This window comes from Neolamprologus multifasciatus, chromosome 9 (assembly GCF_963576455.1).
Source record: "Neolamprologus multifasciatus chromosome 9, fNeoMul1.2, whole genome shotgun sequence".
NCBI classification, from domain to species: Eukaryota; Metazoa; Chordata; class Actinopteri; order Cichliformes; family Cichlidae; genus Neolamprologus; species Neolamprologus multifasciatus.
Window position 1 is genome coordinate 21,497,238 of NC_140447.1, and position 16,108 is coordinate 21,513,345.

Here is a 16,108-nt window from a genome sequence, read left to right on the forward strand (position 1 = left end):
TTAATGGTTACTAAATTTAATCTAAAACACCTTCTGAAGGTCTGCAGACATTATTTCCAGATCATACAGAAATGATGTTGATCAGCTGGAAGGACACACAAAAACAAATTCTGGCATGAAATGGAAAAGATCCACATAAACTGAATGTGTGCTACACATGAACTGTAGCAAAGCAGTGTTCATTTATGCAAAGAGAAATGATCGTGCATGGTTTGATGTTGCCTTTACGTTTGGAGAAAAGTGTCATGGTGTTGTGATTTGAATTGCTTACAGACCACTGCCACACATAAGAAATGGCTACCCGCTCTTTGAACCCCATGGGAACCCGGTGTACGCCAGAGAGCTGCTGATATACCCCTGTGATCCGGAGAGCTGTGACATCGGTGAGCTGCCTTAAATGGATTTCCCCTGCTCAGCGTAACTCTGGCGTTTCTATGGGTTTTTAGAGGCTTGCCATCTCAGGCTGTGTTTGCTGTTGTTTTGGGGGTATTTCCCTTATGCCCCCACCACTCCTGTAAAGATTGGGGTAAATGTTTCCACCTGGGATCCAGCCTCACAGGGTGGAAGGGGGCTTTCTCTCCAGGGGCACTGTCGCTGGAGCAGAAATTGGGCCTCTTTCCTGAAATTAAAATGACTGTTTATGTAGTGATTTTCTTTGTCGTGGGTAAAAGTTGGCTCTGTCTGTTTGGATTTAGAGCATTTACCGTTTAAGTTTACACTGATTGCCTCTGATTTACATTGAAATATGAACACTTGGCTTCTTGCCACTTGATTATGAAAGTTTTCAGTAGCAGTTAAAAAAAGTTAGTTGTAAATTTGTTCCAGCAGATCTGAAAGTTTCTTGCTCGTGCTATTTTTTTTCTTTCTAGTGTTTAAGAACATCCTGGGAGATACTATTCTGATTGATGACCTGGACTCTGCAAATAACTACAGAAGGGCGGTGAGTGACTTTGCTGAAGCAGATGTGCAATTTTTTAAAAGACTAACACTGTGCCAGAGCTGGTGCCTAATGTAGAACTGATTAGACTTTTATTAGTTCCAGTGGAGGAACAAAAAAAAAGAGGGACTACTGCCAAAGAGTGAAACTCAATGGCTATTGGAGGGGCCAGGAAAACCCAATGATTGATGAATGACCTTTGCAGATTGTGTCCACTAGGCTCTCAAACCTCTCATATTGTGTGCTGGCTCCTCAATGGAACCAGGGCAGAACTGGCTTTGCAGCAGCAGTGTTGCTGTATCGGTGGAAGCTCTGGTTAATTTCCTCTAACAAAAAAAGCTGTTGTTTACAGGTGGTGCAGAACAGGATCCAATGTCCCACCATACTGACCAGGCAGGGGGATAGGGTCAGTAGCAGAGGAAAGTTTGGAGGAGCACAGAACAGGGCCCCAACGATGACCACGTTACACATGTTTGGAGCCCCCCTCCCACAGCAGTACCACAGTCTAAAGGAACAAATAGGTGACTTAAATCATGGACATTTTACATTTTTAAAGCTTGATTTTGTAGCCTTAATGATTCAGTTTATGCTGTAATTTCTCTGTTTTCTGGGGTGTGCTTGACAGACCTGCTCAGCCAGTACTGCTCAGCTGTATCGAAGAGAGAGGAAATAGAAAGGGAGCGAGATGATCACGTTAAAAAAATTACGTCTCCTGATGTGCAGCAAAAGCAAAAAGATTTGGACGACAAAAAGAAGCAGCTAACAGAGATTGAAAAGGAACTCGGTATGCTGTTTGAGACGGTTGTTGATGATTTTATTTTGATTTTGTTGAATTTTAATTGATCTTTGTTCTTCTTCTAGCATCAGCATCAGCAAAAGGAATGAAACGACACGCTGTGGATGGTGGGCAGCCCTCCAGCAGCATTTCAAAAAGAGCAAGACAGAGTTCCACATAAGAGATTCTGATTGGACCAATGGATTGTTTTACTATAAGTCTTTTTTTGTAATTTTATTTCTTTGTTAACTTTGAGTTGATACAATGTATTTTATTTTTTAGATGCCTTTTGTACATTTTAACACTTTTGTAATGGTAAAAACTGGTTATGATCTTTGCAGAGCATGCTGAATCTGCTGAATGTATGCATTAAAAAATTCTTAAGATCGCACTTTGTGTATTTGTTAGTTTCATTTCTGAAAAACGCAAAACTGAAAACTTTACTTGTTAAGTTTAAGCATACCGACAGTGTTAGGCGCACATTTTACGCACGGAGATAATCACTGTGCCTTTGAAACAAAATCAATCATTATCCACATTTAGACGTCCGGATAATATTTACGGCGATTACAATGTTTTATATGCGAAATGAGAGAAAAATGTGCACTTGCATGTGTATATGCGAGAACTGGCAAGTTGGAGAAAACGCATCTGTCAGCGTTGGAGGGGTTCCCGAAACGTCACATCCAAGGACGCTGGAAGGAGCTGATTTAGATGTGTGCGCTACAGAGACGGAGCAATCCGCAGTGCCTTCACTGATCTCCAAACCAAAGATCATCACTACTGATTACAACCTGAAGGGATACTGCAGGATTTAAAATATCTCAGCCATGAAGCGCGGACTCCTACTTATCCATTTGTTAATGGTTTTCCCTCTCATCACTGGCTCACCTTTTCAGTACAGCATGTTTCAGGGAAACGCATATTCTGGCGCCGAAACGAGACAAAGAAACAAGTAAGTAAACTGGACATCAGTTATTGAACTCATGACTGCAAGTCAGTGAAGTACTCTTTCTTTTCTGTGCGTAACTTTGCATTTAATTGTGCATACGCACGCGGGCTTTTGCTGCACACCAGGAGTGATTAACAAGTGATTTTGTGCAGAAACTGGTGCGCCTACGTTGTGCACAAGAACGTGAGCTGCGCTGTGGTGGGAGGCACTGAGAGCTTCGTACAGCCGGAGGTTTTACCGTGTCCACCGGAGCTGCCAAACTGTGCGCAACAAGTGATGTAAGTTCCCAGAAGTGCTGGATATTAGGTGGAGGGCGGCAAATTCTTTGTTTTTGTCAGTTTTTTCTTTCTTTTTTTTTTTTTTTTTGTCTATTTATTTTGTTATATGAAGCAATACTTTTGTTACTGTCTTACAATAGGCAATCAGGGAATACTATGAATGGGTTTATTTGTTTCTTTGGGTGTTTTTAACTGTTGATAAAAAATAAAAATAAATAAGAAGGCAAAACGTAAGCAAAATATCAGAATTAGCAAGCAAAAATTTCCCATCCAGCCTTCACTGGTCATAGAAACGCAGACATGGGCTGGCATTTCTCTGACTTCCCCTTTGTTTTGCTTTACTGTTTATTGAGCAACCAATACACCAGTGACATGTAGTTAATCATGGGTGACAGAACCAGCAGTTTTCGTGAGTGGAACTGGTGGGAACTGATTCCTGCCAACTGCATGATTAATGAAACGAGCAGACTGGGGTTTGTCTAGTCTTAATTAGCAACAAGTTTATTTTGTATTGCTGAGAAGAAGAATAGCAAGAAATCTTATTTGTCTGAATATGTTTCTAGTAGATGTTTGCAATATTACTTTATACTAAAGTCTTATGTTCCCAGATATCAAACGCACTTTAGACCGACGTACAAGATTGCCTACAAGACTGTCACAGAGCTGGCGTGGAGGTGCTGCCCGAGGTACCAGGGCCATGACTGCATGGAGTTGAAGGACACCAAGCCAGTCCAAACAGAGCGTTTGCCTCAAGCTCCAGCTGCCTCTGGACATTTTCCAGCCCCATATGGTGAAAGACTTGTCTGTAACATAAGAAAGTCTTGCATTAAAATATGCAAAATAAAATGAAACTGTTTAAAATGCTTTGCTAACCATCTCACTTTCATTTTATTGCTCCAATTCCAAAACCATGAACAGATGGCCAGAGTAACCATCCGCGGGGAGGGCAGGGGCAATTTGGAGGTCAAACAGGTTACAGAACACAACATGGTCAAAGAGAATCTCAAAGCTCCCAACACCTGGAGGAGGAAGTGCAGCGACTATCGCAGATGGTTCTGGACATGCAAGCAAGAATGACAGACCTGTCCTCGAACCTGAGAGTGGATTTCCAGGAGGATGCAAGTAAAATGCTGGCTACACTGCTGAATAACCTCAGACAGCCTGCCAGTGCACAGGGTGCAGGGACCGAAACCATTCAGGTACAAGGCTTCTCTTTTGACCACAGCACAACACCAATGGAGGATGTCATGAACAAGATTAACCAGGTCACAGATGATCTTGAGTCCAAGCGCAATACCTTGGATGAGCTGCTGGGTCGCGTCAACCATCATGATGGACAAATTCGTCTATTGATGGATGCCCAGACCCCTCTGTCCACGGCTTCTTCTGCTCCTTCCATAGATGATGCAGACCTGCGGGCTTACCTGGACGATAAAATCAGCGCCCTGAGAGATGAGCTGATGGAGGGAATGGATATTAAAATGGCAGATTTGAAGAACTCTTGTGATTATAAAATTCTGTCAGTTCAGGAAAATTGTGAAGGACAGGAAGCCAACTACCTCAGTCTGGCTGAGCTCATGGATTCAAAGGAAACTGACCTCCGCAATGAGATCCAAGACCTTAAAACCAAGCTGTCTGTTCCGGGGAATGAAAAGCAAGTATCTGACTCTGTTCTGGCTCAGCTGGAACACTTTGAAATTCGTTTGAACACCACAGAGAAGTCTTTAATTGCACTGAGCCACTTTGTAGAGGAGAAGTTGAGAAAAGAAAGGGAAGAAGTTGTCAAAGACCTGAGGGAAACTATGGACAATGAACTGTCCTCCATGGAGGACAGACTCTCAGCTCTGTTGATTAAAACAACCTCCAACTCCCCATCTGGTGGTGAGCCAGAGAGTCCTGACGTTCAGCAGAGAGACATGAACACTCTAAAGGACTCCGTTCAGATTCTGGAGAACAGACTCGATCTTTTGAACCAAAAGTGCTCAAAAGAGTGTACAGATCATGTAACTGTTGTTGAAAACCTCAAGCAAGACTTCCACAGTTTCACAAACTCTGTAGATGCTATGGAGACTAATCTGATAGTCCAGAAAAGTGCCATCACAGCTTTGGAGGGGCAACTCCTCAACTACAGCAATATCATTGAGAATGTAAAGGGTGAATTAAGCTACCTTAAAGGCGGTGAGAACCAGCAGTCTCAGACTCTCAAACGCTTTAACTCTAGCTGGGCTCAGGTTAAAATGGAAACTGAACAGGAGGCCAGGGATCTTTTGGCGCTCCACAGAGCCCAGCACCAGAAACTAAGAGAGCGACTAGATGAGCTAGGCAGGGAGGTGGAAGCCGAGGCCGATCAATGCAGGGAAAAGGCACAAGATGTAGAGAAGGAGATTGCCGACATGGGCAGTCGTATTGTTAATGTGGAGAATTTATGCAGCAAGCTGGATCCTATCTCCAGTAATCTCCAGAGCATCAAAGAGGGGCTGAACATGCACGTCACTGGTTTGTGGAATTGTGTGAATCAGCTGAACGGCACAGTAAGAGCTCATGCACAAGACATTGGAGGACTGAGGGGAATCTGTGAGACTCTCGAAAAACACATAAATATGGAGAGAGACCTCCAGCCTGGTAATGAAGGTAAGATGCCTGTGCTGTAATCCAAACACACTTTTCATTGCCTTAAAGTATGACTGATTCAATTCTTCTTATTTTAAATATTTGATTCCTCCAGCAAAAAACACACCCTGCACCAGTCAGTGGATTCCACATTATCGCTAGTTTTACATGCTTGCATTAGTCAGTCTTTTGGACATTACTGGATCCAGTTTGGCCTAAAGTAGAAATACTGAACAAGCAAGCAGCTTTGAAATGTGGAAATTAGGCTCAATTTGTCCTTTTATGAAAAAGTAAGATGACTGATGCCATCTTTATAGTCTACAACCACATCATGAACTGCTTCATAATAAACAAACAGTAGTGAATTGGTTTTGTGACTTTAAAGTGGGTTCATGAGCTGATGACCGTTTTTATTAGTTCCAAAGAGACATCGATAAGGGGTGGCTGACTTCCTGTCAGCAGTGTCAGTAATTGACATTTCATTACCAAATCACATGGCTTAATTTTACTTATAGTTGTAAAAGTACATCGGTAGAATCGGGCACACTGACAATTTTGGACGATGCCCATCCATAACACCGATGCTGCTGATGTCCTTTTTAGTTTACTATAATACAGGTAATGCCTGAGTTCAAAGATGGATAGACTAGCTTTAAACTAGTGAATCTGAATAAATGATAAACATTTTTTAAATTAGGAAAAGAAAATGTAATAGTTTGTCATTGCTATTATGCTGACCTTTAAATAATATTCAAGTTGTTATTTATTAGTGAAAAAAAATTGTGGAAGGTGGGGGCAAATTTCTTTTTTAATCATTATTCTGAAATGGTGCATGCCACAAAAAGACTGAGAGCCACGGCTTTAAATGGAAAACCATCCAGATTCTCTTGTCCTGGGGTCATTTTTGACCCCAGGATGTATGGACATTACAAGGGTTAATTTGATTAATTATGCACGGACACTTCAGTGGTCGAAGCCTGAGATGGCAATGAAACAGCTACACTTAATTTCAGCCTTTTAGCGTGATTACTAACCTGGAACTCATTTGTTTATCCTGGACTGACTGTATACCAGAGAATCTGTACCACTGGAGTGTGTTTCAGTCTGCGAGTGAGGGGAAGTTGGATTTTCATTTGACCGTGTTCTCAGTTAAAGCAGGCGGGCCTGATTGAAGACACATGGTTCATTTAATAGACCCCACTTGTGTTGAGCAATGCTTTGGCAGAAAGAAATATTACTCACCAGGCTTATTTGTGCATTTATTTGTATCTGTGTGTTTGCCCATAAACTCTGTACCTGTGTGCATTTAAGTCTTTGGGTGTGTTATGGTTTTAGTGCATTAAGTTAGTCCATCAGGGTGATCTTGTTCACTTAATATTTGGTGCTGCGTGGTTTGTTGGGCTTTGTTGCTGTGAACATGTCTGAGAGTATAGATTTTCATATTGGTGCATATGTTGCATACTTTTTGCCTGAGTCTGCTGTTTAATGGCACCTATGAGACTGAGCTGGACTTGACTGACTCTGACAGTTTCAATTATGAACTAGAAGCACGCCCATAACGTTTACGAGCTGGGACTTCTCCTCTGGGACCAGAAGTTACCGGTTTACAAGGAGGTGATGCAGCAAAAATATTCTTGGCCAGAATATAAATGTAGGTCATCTGGAATAAAGCGGCACTAGTTCTTGTTCTGGGTCCACTCCAAGTCAAACCAGAGGTTTTGTATCTGATTTATAGTCAACTCTCACGTGCCAATTTTCAATTGTTTTCACCAAATAGTCTCTAACGACTGAAAATGTTGTCACTCCACCTCGTGGTTTGTGTTGTAATATGTCATTGGGAAGTTGGAATGTTGTTCATGATTTCCACTCAAAGAGACATTAGAGGCCACTTTGTGCTTGGCTCTCAGTTTGTGTTTGCTCTGTGAGCTACCTTGTACTGCCTCGCACTGCTTATCTGAAGAGCATGGAAAATGCTCTGTCATAGAGACACACAGATTACCAAGGCCCTCTCGGGTACTGCTCTTTCGTTCACAGCCAAGAGCATCAGCGTTTGCAGATTAAGTGCTGCTCGCAGTCTTTGCAGTGCTGTTACTTTCTTTTTGCTTCTTACTCGTCAATCCCATTTATGGAGTTCTCACATTTTTAACTTCCATGGTTGAGCTCATTTCCTGTTGAAATAAACACAGAACGCTGTGAGCTCCTCTGAGGTCCCACAGGCCGTCTGTCAAGATGTTTACCATGATGTCATACAAGTTGTGAACCTTAAAAAGAAAGAGCTGCAATGTGTCATTTCTTCACTGCATACTAACCATGACATGGATGTTGTCCATTCAACAGTGAGCTCCATATTTCTCAAGGGAGTCCATTGCACCTTTTCTTATTTCTTCAAAGCTGAGTAGCCACTAAGGATCAAAGTAAGTGTTTGCTCTAGTTATAAGTTTATATGACAGTGATTACAAATATAAACTTTACATTCCCTTTTTGGATTTTTTCCCCTTATTTTTATTTCAGTTGACTCTTGGGTTTAGTTTTTAACGAAAATAATTTTGACTTGAATGTTGCTAAATTCAGCTTACAAAAGCCCTGAAGACTGCAAGCTAGTAATCACGCATATAAACACTGCATGATTGTAATTATTTAACGAACCTGGCTTTACAAATGTTGTCTCAAGCGATGCAGCTTCATTGGATGTTAGGAAAAATGAATGTAAATATAAGTTTTTGTTTAGGAGAGATTTAACTCGCAGTTATGAGCTGTTGTTTGCTCCTTTTAGAGCACTGCATTTTATCTGTGCGTCAGGTGCCCATCCTCTCCGTTCTCTCATTAACTGAATATATTTAGTAGATACGTGTCAGCATTCACAGTGCTGTGCAGATGTCTTGGGCTACGCTTCATTTCTTCTTATTTTGCCTCCAATGAACCAGACTTGATTGTAATTTTTAAAGAGTTGTTAAGGAATAGTTCTCAAGGCTTTCTGGAGTCTTTTTGATGGCCATTGGGTGCTTTTTCAATCATTTTCAATCCAGTCGTTGTACCTCAACGTTTTCAGAGAAACATGGGTTTGTTTGGGGTTTTTTAGCCGTCCAATTCAAGTCGATCCAATACTGTTCCTTCAAGCCTCATCAGAAATGGTCTCGGTGGAAGGATGACTGTCAAGAAGCCACTGACAGCCATCCTTCCATTCTTAAGGAAGTGAACTCGGGAGCTGAGGTATGTCAAATTACACAAGAACTGGACTGAAAATCAGTCGCAACAGGTTTTATGGAATGATGATTCCAAGTGGTTGTCAGCTTGTACAGATGAGGTCAGAAAAGAAGAAGACACTGTAAAATGTGGTGGATGCTCTGTCAAGGTTTGGCGCTGTATTTCAGCCTTTGGTGTTGGGGATCTGCTCCAAATTAATGGAATAATGAACACAGAAAAACACCATGCAATATCAAATAGACTAAAGGTGGTAATAACAAACAGCCTTTAAAGCTCAATGTTAAAGTTGGAATTGTACAAACACTGTTTTTGCCATATATACTGTATTGCCATGTATGTCTGCATATTTAAACATACCCATTTCCCCATAATCCCTTGCGTTAAAACACATCCTTTTCATGTTTGACAAGGAGATCTGAGATTCTTAAAGTACAGCTCTATTATGGAAACCTCTTGAGATTAGAAAGCATGCTTTCCTGATTGTGACAAGGCTTGTGGTTGGTGCTTGTAGTTTAATGACCTGTTAGAGATAAGGCACACACACTCTGGTCAGCGGTCAAATATGATAACCCCATGAACCAAAAACAAGATGGGACCTGTAGAAAAGCCCCCAAGAAAAACACAGTCCTCACTGTTTGTGTGCTGCTCTCTGTGGCTGCTCATGTATGCTTCATTGTTCTGGTGGAGGAGGTGTGACATTATTTCCAACAGAAATGTTTTGCAACAACCCCTTTTTTTTGGGTACTTTAAGCATGAAATTCTTAGGCTGGATTTATTGATTTCTAAATCATATCCTTAAAGGCTTAATGTGTTTTTGGTGAGTCATAAAGTCAATATGCACCAAATTGCAGTTATTACAATGCGGTATGTAATGTGGAAAGTGGCAGTTCTTGTGACACAAGGGGCTGTTGAAGCCTGGATCAGGCGGTTAAGGGAATAACAGCAGAGGGAGGATTTCCCATGCTGCTTTGGTGGAGGAATGAAAATCTGTGGTGGATGGTTGATCAAGCTGCATTTGTTTACAGCTAATCTCTTTCATCAGGACAAGCATTTTCATATGCAGGCATACATCCTTAGTTCGCGTCTTTTATCCTTGTAACACTGCGTCTGAAAACGCTTTACAGTCCCTCAGATCAAACGTGACTCTCCAGAGAATCTACCTCGCCCTGCACGAGGAGCGACAAGACCAAGAAACACAGACCAGTGAAACACATGCACATGTGCACATTCACAGACACACACCCCCTGTGCTGTTTTACTGCCATGGGCTGGTTTCTCTGCACATGTTGCGTTTAACAAGCAGATTTCTCTGGCTTCTGCAGTGAACGATCCTTTTCTCCGGGGTGAGGGGATAAGCTGTGTGGCGATTGAACATGTGGCCGTATCTTGGTATGCTGCTGGTATGTCTTTTATGTGCTGGTTTTCCTTTTTGGTAGAGCAACTTAGATGTTGTAGACCAAAGAGTAACAATAATGAGTAATGTGCCTGAAGCTGGAAAGATCACTAGATGATAAACACCAACGGTTCACCTCACCTGTAGGTTAGTGAATGCACCAAGATGTGTGGTTTTGGTAAATGATGGATAATGGGGTATTAGTCTGGGGTTTTTTTTCTTTCTTTAATAACAAGCTCAGATAATCACTCGCTGCTAGCCTGTTAATGGGGGTCAGCAGTAGCCGTACTTTAATCATGAAAACAACTGCAGGTTTCTTGGAAGTCTTAAAACTGAATAAACAATGTTTAACATTTCTATGGACTGTCAGGCGTTACTGCTGGAAACACACTTTAGTGTTCCTTAATGTGAAACCCATATGGTGGAAGCACAACCAGGAGCATCTTATTGTGTACATTCAATATGTTTTATAAAGTTTACCGCCATCCAAACTCCTGATCTCTGCACTCAGCCATTGGCAACTATCGAAAAAAGGGTTGGCGTACTCACCCTTTGGTTTGTGAACTCTATTTACATTATACATGCTTCCCATAGGCAAAAAGAGATATATTAGAGAGCACAGCATAAATTGTATTGCTTTGCTTTATCAGCTTCATCTGAAGCCAGATGACGCACACCAATTAGTTAAACAGCAGGCATGTCTTCTTGCTTCAGATAAAACTGAGGTTATGTGTGGTCATGTGTGGGGTTTCTGTTTAATTGTTTTTATAAAGTTTGCTTTCTTCTGAATCACCTACTGTTCTTTCAGGTGTGCAGACATTTCTCATTAGGCACTCAAACACTTAAGCTTTCTTCCAGTAAGCACCAGTACCAGAAATATAGTTGAGAAGTTCAGTTCAATAACTCAGATTTGTTGGTACAACATGTAGCTGACAGCTGGCAGCACTGGCCTGCCACTCAGAGCAACCACGCCCTTAATCGTGCAACTTTTACCCTCATAATTAAGCAGTTGCGTTTTACAAAAATAAGCCCTGCCTTCAGTTGTGACGAAGAAGAAAATTAGCAATAACAAAGCCATTTTCTCTTTTGTGCCAGATTATAAATATATTTCCTTCTGTTGTTGGACATTTTAACATGGGAATCTAAAAGCACTGCTTCCACCAAAGGTCGTCTGGGAACCAAGTGGTTCAAGTGTCAAAAAAATTGACACCAGCACAGCACCACAGCATTGCTTGGCCCAAAGTTGAAACTGCTGTTCTCAGTGGCTTTGGGAGGGGGTACTACAAAAATACACTGATGATTTGCAGTTGCAGCCTACAGATTCCACCCATCATGATTTTCTTCCCTCGTAAAGTATCCCAACATTTGCTACATAAGGCTAAGTAATGATTGGCTCTCTAAACCTACCAAAAACTTGGCAGTTGACTTGCTTATGGAGTCGGCCTCAAGTGTAGATACTGCAGTTTTGGCACTTTGTGTTGGATTCGTTTCTAGGCCCACTTCATCGGTGTGCAGGATTGCTTATTATGCATCAGTCACATTTCTGTATTTTATGTGCATGTACGTATAGCAGTAGATGTAGCTTTTATATTAGATGGTGGTTTGCAGTGGTTTGTATCATATCTATCTAATAGACTCCAATTTGTGCATGTAAATGGAGAGTCCTCTTCACACACTGAGGTTAATTATGGAGTTCCACAGGGTTCAGTGCTAGGACCAATTCTGTTTACATTATACATGCTTCCCCTAGGCAGCATCATTAGAAGACATAGCATACATTTTCACTGCTATGCAGATGACACCCAGCTCTATCTGTCCATGAAGCCAGAGAACACACACCAATTAGTTAAACTGCAGGAATGTCTTAAAGACATAAAGACTTGGATGGCCACTAACTTTCTGCTTCTTAACTCAGATAAAACTGAGGTCATTGTACTCGGCGCTGAAAAGCTTAGAAATATGGTATCTAACCAGATTCTTACTCTGGATGGCATTACCTTGGCCTCCAGTAACACTGTGAGGAACCTTGGAGTCATTTTTGACCAGGATATGTCCTTCAACGCACATATTAAACAAATATGTAAGACTGCGTTCTTCCATTTGCGCAACATCTCTAAAATTAGAAATATCCTGTCTCAGAGTGACGCTGAAAAACTAGTTCATGCATTTATTACTTCCAGGCTGGACTACTGCAATTCATTATTATCAGGATGTCCAAAATACTCACTGAAAAGCCTTCAGTTAATCCAAAATGCTGCAGCAAGAGTACTGACAGGGACTAGAAAGAGAGAGCATATTTCTCCTGTTTTGGCTTCCCTTCATTGGCTTCCTGTTAAATCCAGAATTGAATTCAAAATCCTGCTCCTCACATACAAGGTCTTAAATAATCAGGCCCCATCTTATCTTAATGACCTTGTAGTACCATATCACCCTATTAGAGCACTTCGCTCTCGCTCTGCAGGCCTACTTGTTGTTCCTAGAGTATTTAAAAGTAGAATGGGAGGGAGAGCCTTCAGTTTTCAGGCCCCTCTTCTGTGGAACCAGCTTCCAGTTTGGATTCGGGAGACAGACACTATCTCTACTTTTAAGATTAGGCTTAAAACTTTCCTTTTTGCTAAAGCATATAGTTAGGGCTGGACCAGGTGACCCTGAATCCTCCCTTAGTTATGCTGCAATAGATGTAGGCTGCCGGGGGATTCCCATGATGCATTGAGTTTTTCCTTTCCAGTCACCTTTCTCACTCACTATGTGTTAACAGACCTCTCTGTATTGAATCGTATCTGTTATTAATCTCTGTCTCTCTTCCACAGCATGTCTTTATCCTGTCTTCCTTCTCTCACCCCAACCGGTCGCAGCAGATGGCCGCCCCTCCCTGAGCCTGGTTCTGCCGGAGGTTTCTTCCTGTTAAAAGGGAGTTTTTCCTTCCCACTGTCGCCAAAGTGCTTGCTCATAGGGGGTCATATGATTGTTGGGTTTTTCTCTGTATCTATGAAGCGCCTTGAGGCGACATTTGTTGTGATTTGGCCCTATATAAATAAAATTGAATTGAATTGAATTGAATTGAATTGAATGGTCTAAAAAATTATACCATCTGAAAATTATAACCGGTTTTATATCAGGAGGTGTTAATCGTCTTATTATAGCAGATTTCTGTTCACAGACATGCTATACTCACTGGACACTTTATTAGGAACACCTGTTTATCTGATCAGTCCAACTATCTATTCACACTGGACCAACTCACTGTTTTTAGGCATGCAGGCATGATGAAGATTGCCTGCTGAATTTCAAACCCAGCATCAGAATGTGTCTCTGAATGGGATGGTTGTAGGTGCCAGACAGGCTCGTCTGAATATTTCAGAAACTGCTGATCTGCTCTCTAAGACTTAAAGAAAATGGTCAGAAAAAGAAAAAACAGAGCAGCAGTTTTCTGGGTGAAAGTGTCTTGTTGATGTCAGAGGTCAGAGGAGAGTAGCCAGAGTGCTTCAAGCTGACAGGAAGGAAATAATAGCTCAAATAACCACTCATTACAACGAAGGTATGCAGAAGAGCATCTCTGAATATACAAGACATTGATTCTTGAAGCAGATGTGCTACAGCAGCAGAAGACCACTCCTACTACTGATACTTCTGTCAGATAAGAACAGGAAGCTGAAGCTACAGTTGACACAGGCTCAACAAAACTGGAACAGTGTTTTCCGATCTGATGAATCTCCATTTCTGCTGCAGCATTCAGATGTTAGGGTCATAATCTTGCATAAACAGCATGAACCATCCTGCCTAATAGCTACAGTGCAGGTTGGTGATGGTGGTGTAATAGTGAACCTCTCCATCCCTTTATGAATACACGGTGTCCATCTTCTGATGTCTGCTTTCAGGAGGATAAAACAACATCAAATCCCAAAGTGATTACTTGAACATGAGTTCTAGGCACACAAATGCCCTCCACAGTCACCAGATGTCAACCCAGCAGAGCACCTTTGGGATGTCCTGAAACAGGAAATTCACATCATGGATGTGCAGCTGGCAAATCTGCAGCAACTGCTCAGTGCTGTCATGTTTAACAAGGACCAAAATCTGAGGAAAGATACCAGCACCTTGCTTAAAATGTGCCATGAAGAATTAAGGTGTTTCATAAGATAAAGTAGCATCAAATGTAATATTAGAAAGATGACTGCAAGAATGTGCCATTGAGTTATAGGCATGATGTTTAACAAATCAGCTGGTTGTGTATTGTCTCTTAAAGCATCTGCCCTCCAGACATGTGTTTTTCACCGACCTTTAGCCTTTCCCCATCCCTCACTCCATATCTATTCTATTCAGGTGCTCCGGTTAGAGTGTTTGACACAAGACAGCCCCAGGGGTCAAGTAAGGGGCCCAAGGTATTTGCTGGCCCCATGAATACCTCACTCTCGGAGCTGCCTGTGATGGAAACCGGAGAGGCGGGACCCCCCGGAGAGATGACTTCATCCAAGTTGCCCAAAGGAACAGATGGGATCATGATGCCTGTTCAGGGTTTTGCTGGAGCTCCAGGTGAGACACAACCACAACCGTACATGCAGTACACAACATTGTTTCGCGCAACTTATGTTTTTGTTTTATTTCATAGCATCCCCACAAAAACCCACCGACATCCTCCAGACCAGAACTCACGTGAGCTCAGGTAAGTGTTCCTTTTTAAATGTCCTGCATTACAGCCGAGCGCAGGAAGAGTGAATGAAGCTGTTTTTATTTGATCAACAGATGTGAGCATGCCTCTCAGACCCCCTCCTCTGAAACGTGTCGTGGCTTCAGGTCAGACTTTAGTGATTATTCAAATTCCTGCCTCTGCTATCGTCATGTTTGGCAGCCTGTGATGTTTCCTTTCCTGTATTCAGGGGAGAAAGTGTCGTTCTCAGCTGGTCTGACTCTTCCACCGTTTCAAGGAGTTGTCGGTATCATCCGATTCAACGAGGTGCTGGTCAATGATGGTGGACATTACGACCCTCAGACAGGTATCTGTTATTTTAGTCTTACCCCATAGTTTCCTCTGCATTTATAAATTAGTTGGGGTTTTTTTTGTTTGTTGATTTTGATTTTTCATTGATAAATTGTTTAAGCTCAAACTATAAATGACCCAGTTGCACCGGAGACACTTTAATTAATTAGACTAGATTTAAATTCCCAGTTTAATTATCAATTAGCTATTGTTGCAGCACATACAGTGGTCGTGATGCACAGCAACTGCTTGTGGCAAAGCAGTGTTGAGGCAAGTGCGTTGGCTCTTTGATAACTTTTTAAGTAATGTACTTTAAAATAGTCTTATGAAGTTGCTGAAAATAATCTTGGTGCGACAGGAAAAGCCAAGATTATTAGCCTGAATCCTCTGGAGCTTAGTAACTTTACAAAATTGAAAGCAAATCGATTAAATAGTTGCATAAATATTGAAGTTTGTGCCACTGTGTTTGGTAAGAATCTCAACTAACTGCATCGTTATGTGTTCTCAGGCATCTTCACAGCTCCGATGGATGGCCGTTATCTGGTGACCGCTGTGCTGACACCCGAGCAAGGAGAGAAGGTTGACGCAGTCCTATTTGTGTCTAGTCGCAGCATCCAGAGGCTGAACTCTGCTAGTTTCATGTCTGGCGTCACAGCTCTGCATTCACACGAACTCTGTAACTGCACCAGTTCAACATCGGCGAGCCTGATTCTTTCACTGAGGCGAGGAGACCAAGTACGACTCGTCTTAAAAGCTGGAAAGCTCGCCGTCTCAGCCTCATCTGAGGTTGTGTCATCTTTCAGCGCTGCGCTTCTCTACCCCAGCACATCAAAGCGGTAGTTCGACCGACGCCTTAGAGTGAAGTATGGTGCACATTACTGATGACATACTAGAGCTCATTGTGATGTTATAGCTATAATATAATTTGATCTCCAAATAACTGAGATGATTTCACTTCATGAGTATTAATATATAAGTAAA

The 16,108-nt window shown here is 41.9% G+C and overlaps 2 protein-coding genes across 5 annotated transcripts in view; both read left to right on the plus strand.

Annotated features, from left to right (window-relative positions):
• smchd1 (structural maintenance of chromosomes flexible hinge domain containing 1) overlaps positions 1-2,096 on the plus strand; it is a 44,908-nt gene extending 42,812 nt beyond the window's left edge. For all 3 annotated transcript variants that reach the window (XM_085172439.1, XM_085172437.1, XM_085172438.1), the window contains 5 exons: positions 274-383; positions 870-940; positions 1,290-1,458; positions 1,563-1,721; positions 1,799-2,096. In XM_085172439.1, coding sequence (XP_085028565.1) covers positions 274-383; positions 870-940; positions 1,290-1,458; positions 1,563-1,721; positions 1,799-1,893 — 604 coding nt within the window. In that variant the 3' untranslated portion in view covers positions 1,894-2,096. The remainder of the gene's footprint in view (positions 1-273; positions 384-869; positions 941-1,289; positions 1,459-1,562; positions 1,722-1,798) is intronic.
• A 160-nt stretch (positions 2,097-2,256) lies between these two features.
• Positions 2,257-16,099, plus strand: emilin2b (elastin microfibril interfacer 2b). Of its 2 annotated transcripts, XM_085172443.1 has the most exons (10): positions 2,257-2,667; positions 2,817-2,942; positions 3,551-3,732; positions 3,861-5,133; positions 5,164-5,573; positions 14,473-14,682; positions 14,759-14,812; positions 14,893-14,943; positions 15,027-15,143; positions 15,636-16,099. In XM_085172443.1, exons 1-10 carry the CDS (start codon positions 2,543-2,545, stop codon positions 15,965-15,967), a joined length of 2,880 nt encoding a protein of 959 aa, XP_085028569.1. In that variant the 5' UTR covers positions 2,257-2,542; the 3' UTR covers positions 15,968-16,099. The 2 variants fall into 2 exon arrangements, with proteins under 2 accessions (XP_085028569.1, XP_085028568.1); XM_085172442.1 differs by having other exon boundaries at positions 3,861-5,573.
• The last annotated feature ends 9 nt before the right edge of the window (positions 16,100-16,108 follow it).

Excerpts from the sequence above, each read along its gene's own strand:
- emilin2b (XM_085172442.1), top strand. The coding sequence starts at position 2,543 with ATGAAGCGCGGACTCCTACTTATCCATTTGTTAATGGTTTTCCCTCTC. Across the intron at positions 2,943-3,550 it reads AACTGTGCGCAACAAGTGAT|ATATCAAACGCACTTTAGAC; the intron begins GTAAGTTCCCAG and ends TTATGTTCCCAG. Across the intron at positions 3,733-3,860 it reads ACATTTTCCAGCCCCATATG|ATGGCCAGAGTAACCATCCG; the intron begins GTGAAAGACTTG and ends AACCATGAACAG.